The sequence below is a fragment of the Sebastes fasciatus genome, chromosome 8 (genome assembly GCF_043250625.1).
Source record: "Sebastes fasciatus isolate fSebFas1 chromosome 8, fSebFas1.pri, whole genome shotgun sequence".
Classification (NCBI taxonomy): domain Eukaryota; kingdom Metazoa; phylum Chordata; class Actinopteri; order Perciformes; family Sebastidae; genus Sebastes; species Sebastes fasciatus.
The window spans coordinates 36036399-36055767 of record NC_133802.1 but is presented as its reverse complement, the minus strand read 5'-3'; the positions used below and the strand labels follow the sequence as shown (position 1 = coordinate 36055767).

Sequence of the window (19369 nt, the reverse complement as noted above, 5' to 3'; positions counted from 1 at the left end):
ACATGACCGTGCAGACCACCACGGTGACCACATGATGTAACATGACCGTGCAGACCACCACGGTGACCACATGATGAAACATGACCGTGCAGACCACCACGGTGACCACATGATGAAACATGAACCTGCAGACCACCACGGTGACCACATGATGAAACATGAACCTGCAGACCACCACGGTGACCACATGATGAAACATGAACCTGCAGACCACCACGGTGACCACATGATGAAACATGACCGTGCAGACCACCACGGTGACCACATGATGAAACATGACCGTGCAGACCACCACGGTGACCACATGATGAAACATGAACCTGCAGACCACCACGGTGATCACATGATGAAACATGAACCTGCAGACCACCACGGTGACCACATGATGAAACATGACCCTGCAGACCACCACGGTGATCACATGATGAAACATGACCGTGCAGACCACCACGGTGACCACATGATGAAACATGACCGTGCAGACCACCACGGTGACCACATGATGAAACATGAACCTGCAGACCACCACGGTGATCACATGATGAAACATGAACCTGCAGACCACCACGGTGACCACATGATGAAACATGACCGTGCAGACCACCACGGTGACCACATGATGAAACATGACCGTGCAGACCACCACGGTGATCACATGATGAAACATGAACCTGCAGACCACCACGGTGATCACATGATGAAACATGAACCTGCAGACCACCACGGTGACCACATGATGAAACATGACCGTGCAGACCACCACGGTGATCACATGATGAAACATGAACCTGCAGACCACCACGGTGACCACATGATGAAACATGACCGTGCAGACCACCACGGTGATCACATGATGAAACATGAACCTGCAGACCACCACGGTGACCACATGATGAAACATGACCGTGCAGACCACCACGGTGATCACATGATGAAACATGAACCTGCAGACCACCACGGTGACCACATGATGAAACATGACCGTGCAGACCACCACGGTGATCACATGATGAAACATGAACCTGCAGACCACCACGGTGATCACATGATGAAACATGAACCTGCAGACCACCACGGTGACCACATGATGAAACATGACCGTGCAGACCACCACGGTGACCACATGATGAAACATGACCGTGCAGACCACCACGGTGACCACATGATGAAACATGACCGTGCAGACCACCACGGTGATCACATGATGAAACATGAACCTGCAGACCACCACGGTGACCACATGATGAAACATGAACCTGCAGACCACCACGGTGACCACATGATGAAACATGACCGTGCAGACCACCACGGTGATCACATGATGAAACATGAACCTGCAGACCACCACGGTGACCACATGATGAAACATGACCGTGCAGACCACCACGGTGACCACATGATGAAACATGACCGTGCAGACCACCACGGTGATCACATGATGAAACATGAACCTGCAGACCACCACGGTGACCACATGATGAAACATGACCGTGCAGACCACCACGGTGACCACATGATGAAACATGACCGTCCCCTTATTGCCATCCAGTGAGTCTAGTGTGTGGTCTTGAACAGTGAACCATGAACAGGCAGGAACAGTGGAACAGGGTTTAGTGGAGTTCAACATCAGGCTGCTTCTAGATGAACTGCTCCTCGCCTGGAGAGGAGAGGAGATCAGGCAGCAGCGGGGGGGCGGAGACTAAAAGCTGCAGTCCAGTCGGACAGTTTCCAGCAGCCTTCACTGAATTCACAGGAAGTCACAGAGACAGGTACTTCCTGTTAGATCCCATCTGTAGGCTACTTGTAGTTTTATTTCTGAGTCAGTAGATCTCTGTGGAGACGTGCGTGTGTCTGCTGTTGGATTCTATCCTTTATTATTTCTGTCCACCTTGTAAAACACATAATGAGCACTAGTTTTAATAAGTGTTATATAAATAACCTTCATTATTATTATTATTATTATTATTATCAACCACTCCAGATGTTAACAGATGAAACCTTCACTGAACAACATGAGACTAATATCTACAAGAGAGAGAGTTGTGTCTTTCTACAACACGTGGTGTTTACTGTCAGAACTAAGAGCCAATCAGCTCTCTGATCAGGCGACAGCCAGGCGTTTCCCATCATGCCCCTGGGTCTTGCAGTCGGTGCAGAGCAGCTGCGGCGCCTGGCTCTAAAGACTGCGGCCGCCTCGATCTCGTGAGGTCGTCGTTGCCCACGTGGTCACGACGTCAGAGCGAGTCGGACACAAATCTAACCAGCATGCATTACGCGGCGATCGCCGGTGATCCTCCTTGATTTTGAAATGTGGGATGTGCCCCCCCGATCATCACATCATCTCTGAGTCCAGCTCTCCTCCACCACAACATGTCCCTTAAAGGTGTCTTTTAACAAATGATCACCAAGACGTGAAGTGACTTTAAATATAAACTATATATCCTCTCCTCCTCCATCCTTCTGTTCATCCTACCGTACATCCTCTCCTCCTCCATCCTTCTGTTCATCCTACCGTACATCCTCTCCTCCTCCATCCTTCTGTTCATCCTACCGTACATCCTCTCCTCCATCCTTCTGTATCCTACCGTACATCCTCTCCTCCATCCTTCTGTGTTCATCCTACCGTACATCCTCTCCTCCTCCATCCTTCTGTTCATCCTACCGTACATCCTCTCCTCCTCCGTCCTTCTGTTCATCCTACCGTACATCCTCTCCTCCTCCATCCTTCTGTTCATCCTACCGTACATCCTCTCCTCCTCCATCCTTCTGTTCATCCTACCGTACATCCTCTCCTCCTCCATCCTTCTGTTCATCCTACCGTACATCCTCTCCTCCTCCATCCTTCTGTTCATCCTACCGTACATCCTCTCCTCCTCCATCCTTCTGTTCATCCTACCGTACATCCTCTCCTCCTCCATCCTTCTGTTCATCCTACCGTACATCCTCTCCTCCTCCATCCTTCTGTTCATCCTACCGTACATCCTCTCCTCCTCCATCCTTCTGTTCATCCTACCGTACATCCTCTCCTCCTCCATCCTTCTGTTCATCCTACCGTACATCCTCTCCTCCTCCATCCTTCTGTTCATCCTACCGTACATCCTCTCCTCCTCCATCCTTCTGTTCATCCTACCGTACATCCTCTCCTCCTCCATCCTTCTGTCCATCCTACCGTACATCCTCTCCTCCTCCATCCTTCTGTCCATCCTACCGTACATCCTCTCCACCTCCGTCCTTCTGTCCATCCTACCTTACATCCTCTCCTCCTCCATCCTTCTGTCCATCCTACCGTACATCCTCTCCACCTCCGTCCTTCTGTCCATCCTACCGTACATCCTCTCCACCTCCGTCCTTCTGTCCATCCTACCTTACATCCTCTCCTCCTCCCTCATCACTGGACCCAGAAGGAGGCCGTCTGGATGTTGACATATTTCTTTGAATGCATTTCAATGGGAGGAATACACACCTGTGCCATGAGCGTCCAATCACCTCTAAGAGCCAATGAGAGGTGGCTGTCGCTGAGCTCCGCCCACCTCATCACCTCCTTCTTCATCCTGCGGTTCTTCTCGACTTGGACACTGACGGAAAGTCAAAAGAAAAAGATGGATGCTGTCACATTCCTTCTCTTTCTTTCTTTTCTCTCTTTGAACTAGAAAACACAGGGTGATCCCTCCATCCCTCCATCCCTCCATCCCTGCATCCTCCATCCTCCATCCCTCCATCCCTCCATCCTCCATCCCTGCATCCTCCATCCCTGCATCCTCCATCCCTGCATCCTCCATCCCTCCATCCTCCATCCCTCCATCCCTCCATCCTCCGCTACAAACCACAACACATTTACTTTCTTTATTTATCCGCTCTCTTTTTGTTTGCTGGATCAATCATTTCACTCCTGTGAGAAACAGACGGATGGACGGATGGATGGATGGACGCCACTTCCTTCTACTCTGACTACTGATTTACAAACAGACGAGACGTCTATTTTTTAAGAGAAAACTATACGGAACATTTGAATGATGTTGATTTTGTTTTATTTGGTTTCCCTCTCTCTCTCTCTCTCTCTGTCTCTCTCTCTCTCTCTCTCTGTTTCTCTCTCTCTCTCTCTCTCTGTCTCTCTCTCTCTGTCTCTCTCTCTCTCTCTCTCTCTCTGTCTCTCTCTGTCTCTCTCTCTCTCTCTCTCTCTGTCTCTCTCTCTCTCTCTCTCTCTCTGTCTCTCTCTCTCTCTCTGTCTCTCTCTCTCTCTCTCTGTGTCTCTCTCTCTCTCTCTCTCTCTCTCTCTGTCTCTCTCTCTCTCTCTCTGTCTCTCTCTCTCTCTCTCCACTTACTGGATTTTATTTTTGCAAGAATAGGAGGACTTCCTCTGAGACTGTACTGATCTCCACCGACGCCACCGACAGGTGCAATAAACACTGGAGTTACACGCACACATTTAGAACATCTGTGTTACTATACTTCAGAGGACCTTTCCTTCACCTCCCGTCCAGATTAGAAACCCTCAGCAAGATGTGACCTCCAGAGTGACCTCAGGTTCAGAGTGTAAGAATTCATCCCACGAAATAATGCACGCCATAGTTACCGTTAAAATACAGCAATGTATTCATATTTAGGGCGACACACCCTTTAAATATTAGCCTATGTTATCCAGTACTTCTCCAAGGTTGTGGTATAACTGGCCTAATTTTTTTAAGTAATTTAATTTAATATTTTTATTTTTTTAAATGTAGAGATTTGAATCACAGTAGAGCCGAAACAATTAGTCAATTCATTGTATTGATGAATTGATTAGCTGATCGACAACGTCTCAAATGTAAAAACTGGCTGCTTGTTGGTCATTTATATTATTTTAAATTGAACGTCTTTGATAGTCGAGGTCCCGTAGAAACAAGGGGTCACCAAAGGTCAAAGGTCAAATGTTCTCTTCTCTAAACCGTGAAGTCAATGTCTTCCTCATAAGTATAGTAATACACACACACACACACACACACACACCAGGGGGCCTACCTGGGCACTGCTGCTGCTGACCTCTGCCTCTGTGACCTCTAACCTTTGACCTCACCACTGTCTGTCGGTCCACTCGGACGCCTGCTCCTGATTGGCTGCGGGAGGCTGCAGGGCTGAACTGTGTTGGTCAATTCAGGAAGGGGGGGAGGAAATCCCAGGTGCAAAAAATATAAATATAAATATAAATATATATATTAATGAAAAACAACTAATAAAAAATATATAGAGAAAAAAAGCAGATGTTATGTGAGATGGGATGCTTACACCCAGTGCTTCATGGGAAATGTAGTTTGAGGAAAACAAAGGCTTGCGATTTTCTGCTGAGGCAGAAACAACGGATTCTAAAGAAGAGATGAGCCGGCCGGTCTTCACCAGGCCGGTCACTACCAATGCATTTATCTTAGTATTGTTCATGTTATTTATTTGATATTTTGTTAAAACTGTGATTTTAATTGTACATATATAAACAGAAACCTTGAACATCCAACGGGACGCAGCGTCATTTGTTCTGTTTGTGAATTTGTTCCCTCATAAACCTGAGTCTCTAGTCTCTAGTCTCTAGTCTCTACTTTGAGTCATTATAAAAGCTCTAGTTTCTCAGCTCAGCGTGAGAGTAGAGGAAGAAGAATTATAAAGTGGCTCTTATTTTTACAGCCAGACCAATGCTGGATGTTTGAGGCCAACGTGGATATTCTGGTGGAACGTCGGCTCACCAGCCTCGTCAGAAGCCTCGATAACAGCCTCGTCAGAAGCCTCGTCAGAAGCCTCGTTAGCAGCCTCGTCAGAAGCCTCGATAACAGCCTCGTCAGAAGCCTCGTCAGAAGCCTCGTTAGCAGCCTCGTCAGAAGCCTCGATAACAGCCTCGTCAGAAGCCTCGTCAGAAGCCTCGTTAGCAGCCTCGTCAGAAGCCTCGATAACAGCCTCGTCAGAAGCCTCGTCAGAAGCCTCGTTAGCAGCCTCGTCAGAAGCCTCGATAGCAGCCTCGTCAGAAGCCTCGTTAGCAGCCTCGTCAGAAGCCTCGTTAGCAGCTGGAACCAGACGTCAGATATCTTCCACAGAGATAAAACAAAACATTAATTTTGGACATGCCAACATTTTTAAAATGATTCATTCACAATCATAATAATTTTTTCAGGAAGCCAAACTTTTATTTGGCACCTTTCTAAAAGCTCTGTGGATGTTTTTATTTTTTAAATAATATTTGTCGACATAAAAATGTCGACAAAGGAAAAGCCAACACTAGGATCAGCAGTGATTCATGGAGAGACCTTGGTCTGGTCAGCTAACATTACTGCCAAGCAGCTGAAATATAGAGTGATATTGTGCTTTTAGCTGACGTGTGTCTCCTCACTGTGTTGAGCGATGCTCCTTCATGTCTATGAAGAGCGAGCACAAGCGCCAGCAACAGGACGCTGACTTTAGTTGACTTAACGGACACAGGTGAAGCTGTTAACAAGACATTTCTGAGTTTGAGTGGATGGTTTGAACTGAAAGTGAAGATGAAGTGAGACACAGAGAGAGACGGAGCTGTTGACTCTGTGTTGATACTCCCAACACTCAGTTCCTAAAGGAAACCAACACTCACTGTGTGTGTGTGTGTGTGTGTGTGTGTGTGTGTGTGTGTGTGTGTGTGTGTGTGTGTGTGTGCGTGTGCGTGCGTGCGTGCGTGTGGGAGGGGGGGGTTTATCTGGTCTTTTTCCACAGTTCACTGTAACTTGATATGTTTGTGTTTGGGAGTAATTCTCTCTGTGACTCAGACACAGATACCTACATATATACAGTATATATATATATATAGATATATACAGTATAGACACACACTGTCTCATACCTCCATTCTCTCACACACTCTCTTTATCTGTCCATCCAGGTGTCTTTTTTCCCAGCATTCCCCTCTCTAGTTGTCTGTTTATGAACACGTTCAGACCTGCGTGTTCTTTCTTTCTACCTGCTGCTCCGTTTCTACCTGCTGCTCCGTTTCTACCTGCTGCTCCGTTTCTACCTGCTGCTCCGTTTCTACCTGCTGCTCCGTTTCTACCTGCTGCAGCTTTAATGTGACGTCATGACGCTCGTTGTCTTTGAGCTCAGATTTCTCACCTCGACACAGAATGACCTGGTCAGTCTGTGACCTGTTGACCATCTGTTTCTCATCCAGGAAGAAGACCGCTGACAGAACCTGGTGTCTCTCACCTCCTCCCTCCTCCTCCTCCTCCTCTTCCTCCCTCCTCTTCCTCCCTCTCTCTGAACTCAGCAGTGTTTCCACAACAAACACATCAGGAGTTTTCTCTGCTCTGCTTTCTCACCACTTCTCATCACCTCAGTCAACGTGTTCTCACCGTGTGCACCATCCTGGTTCACACTGAAGTCACGTGGGATTTAATAGAGTTTGTGTTCAGTTAAATGAGACACACAGCTGACTGTTCTTCACAGTGATGTCATCACAGCTGACTGTTCTTCACAGTGATGTCATCACAGCTGACTGTTCTTCACAGTGATGTCATCACAGCTGACTGTTCTTCACAGTGATGTCATCACAGCTGACTGTTCTTCACAGTGATGTCATCACAGCTGACTCTGTTCTTCACAGTGATGTCATCACAGCTGACTGTTCTTCACAGTGATGTCATCACAGCTGACTGTTCTTCACAGTGATGTCATCACAGCTGACTGTTCTTCACAGTGATGTCATCACAGCTGACTGTTCTTCACAGTGATGTCAGTCTGTTCTTCACAGTGATGTCATCACAGCTGACTGTTCTTCACAGTGATGTCATCACAGCTGACTCTGTTCTTCACAGTGATGTCATCACAGCTGACTGTTCTTCACAGTGATGTCATCACAGCTGACTGTTCTTCACAGTGATGTCATCACAGCTGACTGTTCTTCACAGTGATGTCATCACAGCTGACTGTTCTTCACAGTGATGTCAGTCTGTATTAACGTGTTTTAAAGGGAATTCTTTGATAAACTGTCGAGGCATTAAAGGGCAACTAAAACAACAAGGAGCTTTCATTTCGTGTTGATTTTGGCGCTCCCTGTGGACAAAGAGGTACCAGAGTCCCTTTAGAAAACACCTCATTTTACTGCAGCACCCCAGTCCTTGTCCTGGTTCTGGTTCTGGTCCTGGTTCTGGTCCTGGTTCTCCCGTGAGGGTTTTGTTCACTGTACGTAGGTCATCAGTATTAAACTGAGACTGTTTTATAACCAGTTAAAGTTCTTCGTGGTAACTTTAACATCATTCCTAAGTTGTGGTTTTATTGAGCTCATCTTGCTGCAGTGATGTAGAGGAGGTGTGTCCTCCAGGTTGTTTCAGTACGCCGTGACATCACTGGTGGGCGTGGCTACAGGTGTGAACAGACCATGCACCGCTGACCAGAGGTAGCAGCGATGCTATCAGTCAGTAGATGTAAAGTTCTGCTTAATAAGAAGAGAACTACCACCAACCCTAACCCAGACAGGACGCTCAGATGAGGCGGATCTAACCTCTGAATATTGATTTAATAAATAAGATAATGATATTCTATACCAGCTAATACATTAAAAGAATAATAATAATGCTTTATTTATGTTATTCTATATAAACTCAGCCAGACTGGTTGAGATGTTTCACCAGAGAGAAGAGAAGACCAAGAGCTTTTTAATCCAAGAGACACTTTAATAGAAATGTTTTAAGGGCAAAAATATTGTGGCTTCACAACATGTCAAAGAAAGCTTCTTCATCATCATCATCATCAATAAGAAATAAACTCTAAGTGCTCTGTACAAAACTAATGAAACCATAAACACAACATGAACTGGCAGATTCTCCTCCAAATATATATTATATAATATTACAATATAATATTACAATATAATATTACAGCTTTCACTTTTAGATATAAAAAAAATAAATTATACAAAAAAAATTAAATAATATTTTTTTAAATCCAAATTCACTTTAGTCAAAACACACACACACACACACACACACACACACACACACACACACACACGCACGCACACATGCATGCACACACACACACACACACACACACACACACGCACGTCCTCTTCAACAGAACTGGAAGACAGAAAGACAGATTGTGATTAAAGATTCATCAACTCTCATTTTATAATCAGAACTTTAATCTGCAGCAGAAAACAACCTGAAGTTAAAGGTCAAAGGTCAAAGGTCAAAGGTTCCCGGTAGAGTTTAGTCAGCGTACAGGTGAGCTTCCTTCTTTAAAACATTTGCAAACCGCAACTCTATTTTAGTGAAACGTTGGAGCCTCCCGTCGTGGTTCACATTCTCAAAGAGCTCAAACAACAAAACGCACTTCAACAAACCAGCAGCACCTCAGATTGGTGGCTTCACCTTGACCCAGAGCCAGCAGCTAAATACGGGACGGCTGGGGAAACTATGAGAAGAGGGAGGGGGGAGAGGTGGAGAGGTGGAGAGGTGGAGAGGAGGAGAGGAGGAGAGGTGGAGAGGTGGAGAGGAGGAGAGGTGGAGAGGAGGAGAGGTGGAGAGGTGGAGAGGAGGAGAGGTGGAGAGGAGGAGAGGTGGAGAGGTGGAGAGGAGGAGAGGTGGAGAGGAGGAGAGGTGGAGAGGTGGAGAGGTGGAGAGGAGGAGAGGTGGAGAGGTGGAGAGGTGGAGAGGTGGAGAGGTGGAGAGGAGGAGAGGTGGAGAGGAGGAGAGGTGGAGAGGTGGAGAGGTGGAGAGGAGGAGAGGTGGAGAGGTGGAGAGGAGGAGAGGTGGAGAGGTGGAGAGGAGGAGAGGTGGAGAGGTGGAGAGGTGGAGAGGTGGAGAGGAGGAGAGGTGGAGAGGTGGAGAGGAGGAGAGGTGGAGAGGTGGAGAGGTGGAGAGGTGGAGAGGAGGAGAGGTGGAGAGGTGGAGAGGAGGAGAGGTGGAGAGGTGGAGAGGAGGAGAGGAGGAGAGGTGGAGAGGTGGAGAGGTGGAGAGGAGGAGAGGTGGAGAGGAGGAGAGGTGGAGAGGTGGAGAGGTGGAGAGGAGGAGAGGTGGAGAGGAGGAGAGGAGGAGAGGTGGAGAGGTGGAGAGGTGGGAGGGAGGGAGAAGAGGGAGGAAAGAGAAAGAGGAAGGAGAAGTAGCTGAAGGTGAGAGGAGGAAGAGAAGAGTCTGGTCTCTGCTGCCGTCTGGTGGTGAGAGTCTGGTACTGACATTCAGGTCCATCATTCAACCTGAACTACATGATACCTCCAGCTGTACCTCCACCTGAACTCCACCTGAACCTCCACCTGAACCTCCACCTGAACTCCACCTGAACCTCCACCTGAACCTCCACCTGAACTCCACCTGAACCTCCACCTGAACCTCCAGCTGTACCTCCACCTGAACCTCCACCTGAACCTCCACCTGATCCTCCACCTGAACCTCCACCTGAACCTCCACCTGATCCTCCACCTGAACCTCCACCTGATCCTCCACCAGCCGCCTTCACTCAATCATTCCCTGCATTTCCCAGAATGCCTTTCAACACAAACATGTATTGATGAAGTATTGTTTAGAGGTTTCAGGGTTCTGTGTTGGAGGACGGGTCCAGATCTGAGTTGTGTGTGAGGACGTACAGAGAGACAGACAGGAGCTGCTGCATCATATTATTAGTATTAGTATTGTCATCATCACCTGAGTGTCGTCTCTGTTCTTCATTCTCTGCATTTGTTCTTTTGCTGACATGTTTTTTTTCTGAATCTTTAAATCAAACATTTAGCTGCTGTTACAGTCGCTTCGTCTCATTTTCTGAATCAGTCTTAACTTTGTCTAAACTCAGAGTGTAATCTTCCCACCTCTGTTACACCTCTGCTATAAAAGGTAGAAACTCTTCATTCATGCTTCAGAAGCAGTTGTTGTGTCAGTAAAGTGGTCAGTGTGAGCCGGACCGGTCCAGATGTTTACCCTGGACATGTTTCTAATATACTAATCTGTTTCCTCAGCAGACTGACTGACTGGATTATAGAATATCACTGTATGTCCAGCTGGATGTGGATCACACTGAGCTGTTCAGGTTTGAACTAAACAACACATTGTATTGAAGTTTAAAGCTAATCTAAGGTTATTAATATCAGAGATCTAGTCATCTTAATCTACTGTCTGTTCTTTGTTCTGAACGATGAATTATTGTTCACAGATTTGAACTTATTGTTTTGAAGAATTGAACCGAAGCCAACGAGAAAAACTCTAAATAATATTATTTACTTTTTAATTCAATATTTATAGTTTCTTTACCTTCCATCGGTTTCCACAGCTGTTACACACCACGAAGGTGGTCATGGGCTCATCAGCACTACGGATCTGCACCTTTAACACACACACACACACATCATAGTGAAGCGCTTCCATTCAAAATAGGGATGCTCATTTTGAAAAATTTTCTTAACTGATAACCGACCCTCGTTAACCGATTATTAACCGTTAACCGACAAGATTAGTGCGTCTCATACAGCGGTGCTCCAGCTGCAGGAGCACAACAGATACTGGTTGACGGGTGTATGTTGCGTGTAGTGTCGCGGACATGCAGCCACTCTCCCGGTTAAAGTCTCCACCGCACATTTAGTTTAGTTTAGCAGGTTGTCAGCTGTGTGTCTGCCCGGCGGAACGTTAGCGAGTGGCCAACAAACAGTGTGTGTGATTGTGCTGCGTTAGCAGCTCTAGCGTTGCCGGAGGCTTCGTGCTCTCCGCCGCCGCCACACGTAGTCTGAGTAACTTTAGTGAGTTTCCATCAGACCGTGTGTGTGTTGGCGGTGAGTGTGAGGTTGTTGGTGGCGTTCTAGCTGTGATCGTAGGTGTAGCAGTGTGTGGACAGTTTATTTGTCGGTGAATAAATGCTATGAAACTACAACTCCTCCGCTCCGCCTCTTAAGGTGGACTGTTAAGGTGGACCAGCTTTTCTCCTTAAAGAGACGAGCCGCTCCTCTGAGCCGCTCAGCTTTTGAGTTCATTATTAACATTTCTTTTAACCGTTTTAACCGATAGCGTTAATCGGTTAAAATGCTTAATGTGGGTTAACGGTTAAACGGTTAATTATTAATCTCCCTAATTCAAAACATTGTTCCTGTGTGTGCGTGCGTGCGTGTGTGCGTGCGTGCGCGCGCGCGCATGTGTGCGTTCCTCTACCTGTGTGTAGGAGCAGCTCTTTCCGTGACACTTGTTGCAGATGAACATGTCCGTCTCCGTCCCTCCGACCTTGGACAGCTGATGCTCTCTGATGGACTCTTTGGTCAGAGCTTCTCTCATCTGCTTCAGCTCTGCACTCGCCATCTCCTGCACGCACACACACACACACACACACACACACACACACACACACATGCCAGCGTTTATACTGCTGATATAAGACCTTCCCCAGCGCCTAAACTAACATTAAACCTAGTTGTAACTTAAAGCCAAACACTGAAACAGAACCCTGGGAGGAGAGGTGAGGAGAGGACGAGACAGAGCGTCTCCAGGACTGACCTCAGCGGTCATGGAGGCGATGCGTCGAGCTGAGATGTTTCCACACAGGACGTTACGTCGCAGTTCGGGATTCTTCTGGTCCTTGAGGTTGGAGATCCGGCTCCGTAGACGAGTTTTATATTTGATATCTGTCGACTTAAACTCCTGAAAGATCTGTGGGACACGATGAGCAGTCAAGGACTAAAACACTCTCAGGGGATCAAACGGGCGAGTACAGCGTGAAGCTAACATCAGAGAATGAGGATGAGGATGGAGTCTGTGGTGCTGCCGGACACTGATAACATACAGAGAGTTGATCCAACACACCGGTCAGTACACTCAGTCACATCTCTCAGTCAGGACTGAGACCCGCTTCTGTTTCAGTCTCTGTGGAGTTAAAGTCACTGATCACACTGAAGGATATCTTCCTCAATGTGGGCTGCAAGCTGCTCACAGTGGACTCCAACAGTCTTATGGTCATCTGGAACACACACACGCACGCACGCACGCACAAACGCACAAACGCACGTTTAGCTTTATGCACAAATAAAATTCGTAACAAACTTGTAAGTTACCAGTCATGTGTAAATAAACACACGACTAATATTAATTAGCAACAAAACCGAGCTCATGGTTGTGGCTCCCAAGGCCCTGCTCCGGAAGGTTGGAGATCTCCACCTGGACGTTGATGGCTGTTCCTTCTCCCCATCCTCGGAAGTCCGCAACCTGGGTGTCATCCTGGACCCAACACTATCATTCCAATCTCATATCAAGTCCATCACCAAATCCGCCTTCTTCCACCTCAAAAACATCTCACGTCTCCGGCAATCACTCTCTGACTCTGTGGCAGAAACCCTCATCCACGCTTTCGTCACCTCCCGTTTGGACTATTGCAATGGAGTTCTGTCCGGGGTTCCCAGCAAAGCCCTGGACAGGCTCCAGTATGTGCAAAACTCGGCTGCCAGGGTTCTCACCCGCACCAAGCCCTGGCAGCACATCACCCCCACCCTCATCCACCTCCACTGGCTCCCGGTCAAGTCCCGCATCACCTACAAGATCCTCCTCCTCACCTACAAATCCCTCAACGCCCTGGCTCCTCAGTACCTATCTGACCTCCTCCACCCTTACACACAGCCCCGGAACCTTAGATCCTCAGGCCCGGGTCAGCTCTCCATCCCTCACACAAGAATGAGAACTTTTGGGGACAGAGCCTTCAGTGTGACAGCCCCCACCCTCTGGAACTCTCTCCCCATAGAGCTCCACAACGCACCATCTCTGGACACCTTCAAAAGACTCCTCAAAACCCACCTCTTCACCAAGGCCTATGGCCTCTGGCCTCTAGCTACTGTTACATTTGTTGTGTTTATTTATGTCTTTGTTAAGCGTCCTTGGGTTTCATGAAAGGCGCTATATAAATCCAAGCTATTATTATTATTATTATTATTATTATTATTAATGATGAAATCAGCCTGCAGCTGTTCCCCACATCTGTCTGATGGATGACAGATTTATTTGACCGGCTCCGACATCAACGATCACTTTATCATCTATTAACCTCAACGACACATGACCCGAGTTCTACACTGAGAACAACTTCTATTTGCTGAAGAAGGCCACAGAATACGGTCGAAAGCTGTGCAACAAAAGACTAGTAAGCCTTTACTTTAGAATAATGTGCTGTATAAACCACACCTCAACACACACCTCACGCACACCTCACGCACACCTCAACACACACCTCACGCACACCTCACGCACACCTCAACACACACCTCACGCACACCTCAACACACACCTCACGCACACCTCACGCACACCTCAACACACACCTCACGCACACCTCAACACACACCTCACGCACACCTCACGCACACCTCAACACACACCTCACGCACACCTCAACACACACCTCATGCATCACCTCAACACACACCTCAACACACCCCACGCACACCTCAACACATACCTCAACACACACCTCACCACACACCCCACGCACACCTCAACACACACCTCAACACACACCCCACGCACACCTCAACACATACCTCAACACACACCTCACCACACACCCCACACACACCTCACGCACACCTCAACACACACCTCACGCACACCTCACGCACACCTCAACACACACCCCACGCACACCTCACGCACACCTCAACACACACCTCATGCATCACCTCAACACACACCTCAACACACCCCACGCACACCTCAACACATACCTCAACACACACCTCACCACACACCCCACGCACACCTCAACACACACCTCAACACACACCCCACGCACACCTCAACACACACCTCATGCATCACCTCAACACACACCTCAACACACACCTCAACACACACCCCACGCACACCTCAACACACACCTCAACACACACCCCACGCACACCTCAACACACACCTCAACACACACCCCACGCACACCTCAACACACACCTCAACACACACCCCACGCACACCTCAACACACACCTCATGCATCACCTCAACACACACCTCAACACACACCTCACGCACACCTCAACACACACCTCAACACACACCCCACGCACACCTCAACACACACCTCAACACACACCCCACGCACACCTCAACACACACCTCAACACACACCCCACGCACACCTCAACACACACCCCACGCACACCTCAACACACACCTCATGCATCACCTCAACACACACCTCAACACACACCTCACGCACACCTCAACACACACCCCACGCACACCTCAACACACACCTCAACACACACCTCACGCACACACCTCAACACACACCTCACGCACACCTCAACACACACCTCAACACACACCCCACGCACACCTCAACACACACCTCATGCATCACCTCAACACACACCTCACCACACACCCCACGCACACCTCAACACACACCTCAACACACACCCCACGCACACCTCAACACACACCTCATGCATCACCTCAACACACACCTCAACACACACCTCACGCACACACCTCAACACACACCTCACGCACACCTCAACACACACCTCAACACACACCTCACGCACACACCTCAACACACACCTCACGCACACCTCAACACACACCTCAACACACACCCCACGCACACCTCAACACACACCTCATGCATCACCTCAACACACACCTCACCACACACCCCACGCACACCTCAACACACACCTCAACACACACCCCACGCACACCTCAACACACACCTCATGCATCACCTCAACACACACCTCAACACACACCTCACGCACACACCTCAACACACACCTCACGCACACCTCAACACACACCCCACACACACCTCAACACACACCTCAACACACACCTCACGCACACCTCAACACACACCCCACACACACCTCAACACACACCCCACACACACCTCAACACACACCTCACGCACACCTCAACACACACCCCACACACACCTCAACACACACCTCAACACACACCTCAACACACACCTCACGCACACCTCAACACACACCTCACGCACACCTCAACACACACCTCACGCACACCTCACGCACACCTCACGCACACCTCAACACACACCTCATGCACACCTCAACACACACCCCACGCACACCTCACGCACACCTCAACACACACCTCATGCACACCTCAACACACACCTCACGCACACCTCACCACACACCTCACGCACACCTCAACACACACCTCACGCACACCTCACGCACACCTCAACACACACCTCATGCATCACCTCAACACACACCTCAACACACACCTCACGCACACCTCAACACACACCTCACGCACACCTCAACACACACCTCACGAACACCTCACGCACACCTCAACACACACCTCATGCATCACCTCAACACACACCTCAACACATACCTCACACACACACCTCATGCATCACCTCAACACACACCTCAACACACACCTCAACACACACCTCACACACACCTCAACACACACCTCAACACATACCTCACACACACACCTCATGCATCACCTCAACACACACCTCAACACACACCTCAACACACACCTCAACACACACCTCACGCACACCTCAACGCACACCTCAACACACACCTCAACACACACCTCACGCACACACCTCAACACACACCTCAACACACACCTCAACACACACCTCAACACACACCTCACGCACACACCTCAACACACACCTCAACACACACCTCAACACACACCTCACGCACACACCTCAACACACACCTCACGCACACACCTCAACACACACCTCAACACACCTCACGCACACCTCACGCACACCTCAACGCACACCTCAACACACACCTCAACACACACCTCATGCACACACCTCAACACACACCTCAACACACACCTCAACACACACCTCAACACACACCTCACGCACACACCTCAACACACACCTCAACACACACTTCAACACACACCCCACGCACACCTCAACACACACCTCACGAACACACCTCAACACACACCTCACGCACACACCTCAACACACACCTCAACACACCTCACGCACACCTCAACACACACCTCAACACACACCCCACGCACACACCTCAACACACACCTCACGCACACACCTCAACACACACCTCACCACACACCTCAACACACACCTCACGCACACACCTCAACACACACCTCACGCACACCTCAACACACACCTCAACACACACCTCACGCACACACCTCAACACACACCTCACGCACACCTCAACACACACCTCAACACACACCCCACGCACACCTCAACACACACCTCATGCATCACCTCAACACACACCTCACCACACACCCCACGCACACCTCAACACACACCTCAACACACACCCCACGCACACCTCAACACACACCTCATGCATCACCTCAACACACACCTCAACACACACCTCACGCACACACCTCAACACACACCTCACGCACACCTCAACACACACCCCACACACACCTCAACACACACCTCAACACACACCTCACGCACACCTCAACACACACCCCACACACACCTCAACACACACCCCACACACACCTCAACACACACCTCACGCACACCTCAACACACACCCCACACACACCTCAACACACACCTCAACACACACCTCAACACACACCTCACGCACACCTCAACACACACCTCACGCACACCTCAACACACACCTCACGCACACCTCACGCACACCTCACGCACACCTCAACACACACCTCATGCACACCTCAACACACACCCCACGCACACCTCACGCACACCTCAACACACACCTCATGCACACCTCAACACACACCTCACGCACACCTCACCACACACCTCACGCACACCTCAACACACACCTCACGCACACCTCACGCACACCTCAACACACACCTCATGCATCACCTCAACACACACCTCAACACACACCTCACGCACACCTCAACACACACCTCACGCACACCTCAACACACACCTCACGAACACCTCACGCACACCTCAACACACACCTCATGCATCACCTCAACACACACCTCAACACATACCTCACACACACACCTCATGCATCACCTCAACACACACCTCAACACACACCTCAACACACACCTCACACACACCTCAACACACACCTCAACACATACCTCACACACACACCTCATGCATCACCTCAACACACACCTCAACACACACCTCAACACACACCTCAACACACACCTCACGCACACCTCAACGCACACCTCAACACACACCTCAACACACACCTCACGCACACCTCAACACACACCTCAACACACACCTCAACACACACCTCAACACACACCTCACGCACACACCTCAACACACACCTCAACACACACCTCAACACACACCTCACGCACACACCTCAACACACACCTCACGCACACACCTCAACACACACCTCAACACACCTCACGCACACCTCACGCACACCTCAACGCACACCTCAACACACACCTCAACACACACCTCATGCACACACCTCAACACACACCTCAACACACACCTCAACACACACCTCAACACACACCTCACGCACACACCTCAACACACACCTCAACACACACTTCAACACACACCCCACGCACACCTCAACACACACCTCACGCACACACCTCAACACACACCTCACGCACACACCTCAACACACACCTCAACACACCTCACGCACACCTCAACACACACCTCAACACACACCCCACGCACACACCTCAACACACACCTCACGCACACACCTCAACACACACCTCACCACACACCTCAACACACACCTCACGCACACACCTCAACACACACCTCAACACACACCTCACACACACCTCAACACACACCTCACACACACCTCAACACACACCCCACGCACACCTCAACACACACCTCAACACACACCTCACGCACACACCTCAACACACACCTCACACACACCTCACGCACACCTCAACACACACCTCACACACACCTCACGCCGGCGAGCATAAAGCGGGCTTCAGTAACGGGCTTCATCAGCTCATGAAGTCGTGGAAATGTTGAGAAAACTGAGGGGAAAAAAAGTCAAGTGCTCTTGAAGATCATGTGACATGAGCTAAAGCTCCGGAGCAGCTACTAAATGGACGTTGAGATGAGATTGTAGTTGTTTCTGTTGTTAACTAGACCAGATGATGATGATGATGATGAAGGATGAAGGATGAAGGATGAAGGATCAGTGTGTCGGCAGAATCATCACATTAAACTCACCGTCGGTCTGCAGCGCCGCCACCAGCAGCTCTCGACACTTGTTCCTCACGCTGTCAGTGGTGACGGAGGCGGGGGGGAAGGAGGTGACCTGAGGGGTCGGGGGGGTGGCGGCGGTGGGGGCGGTCGGGGTGGTTGGGGAATCCCCCGACTTCTTACTGCTGAGGAAGAGGAGTAGAGTGAAGAGAAACAGGACAGGACTGTGGTTAAAT

General features: G+C 49.3%; 1 protein-coding gene and 1 long non-coding RNA gene across 3 annotated transcripts in view; one reads left to right on the top strand and one right to left on the bottom strand.

The window, feature by feature from the left end:
* The window catches only part of LOC141773339 (uncharacterized), a 267664-nt gene that overhangs the window by 204756 nt on the left and 43539 nt on the right, over nt 1-19369 (top strand). The window lies entirely within an intron of this gene.
* The window catches only part of tcea2 (transcription elongation factor A (SII), 2), a 15017-nt gene continuing 4288 nt past the window's right edge, over nt 8641-19369 (bottom strand). The window contains exons 4-9 of one of the 2 annotated variants that reach the window (XM_074645241.1): nt 19161-19318; nt 12853-12909; nt 12450-12604; nt 12111-12257; nt 11223-11294; nt 8641-9059 (exon numbers count right to left, since the gene is read on the bottom strand). In XM_074645241.1, the coding sequence (XP_074501342.1) occupies nt 9051-9059; nt 11223-11294; nt 12111-12257; nt 12450-12604; nt 12853-12909; nt 19161-19318 (598 nt within the window). In that variant the 3' untranslated portion in view covers nt 8641-9050. The remainder of the gene's footprint in view (nt 9060-11222; nt 11295-12110; nt 12258-12449; nt 12605-12852; nt 12910-19160; nt 19319-19369) is intronic. The other variant, XM_074645242.1, reaches the window with a different exon arrangement.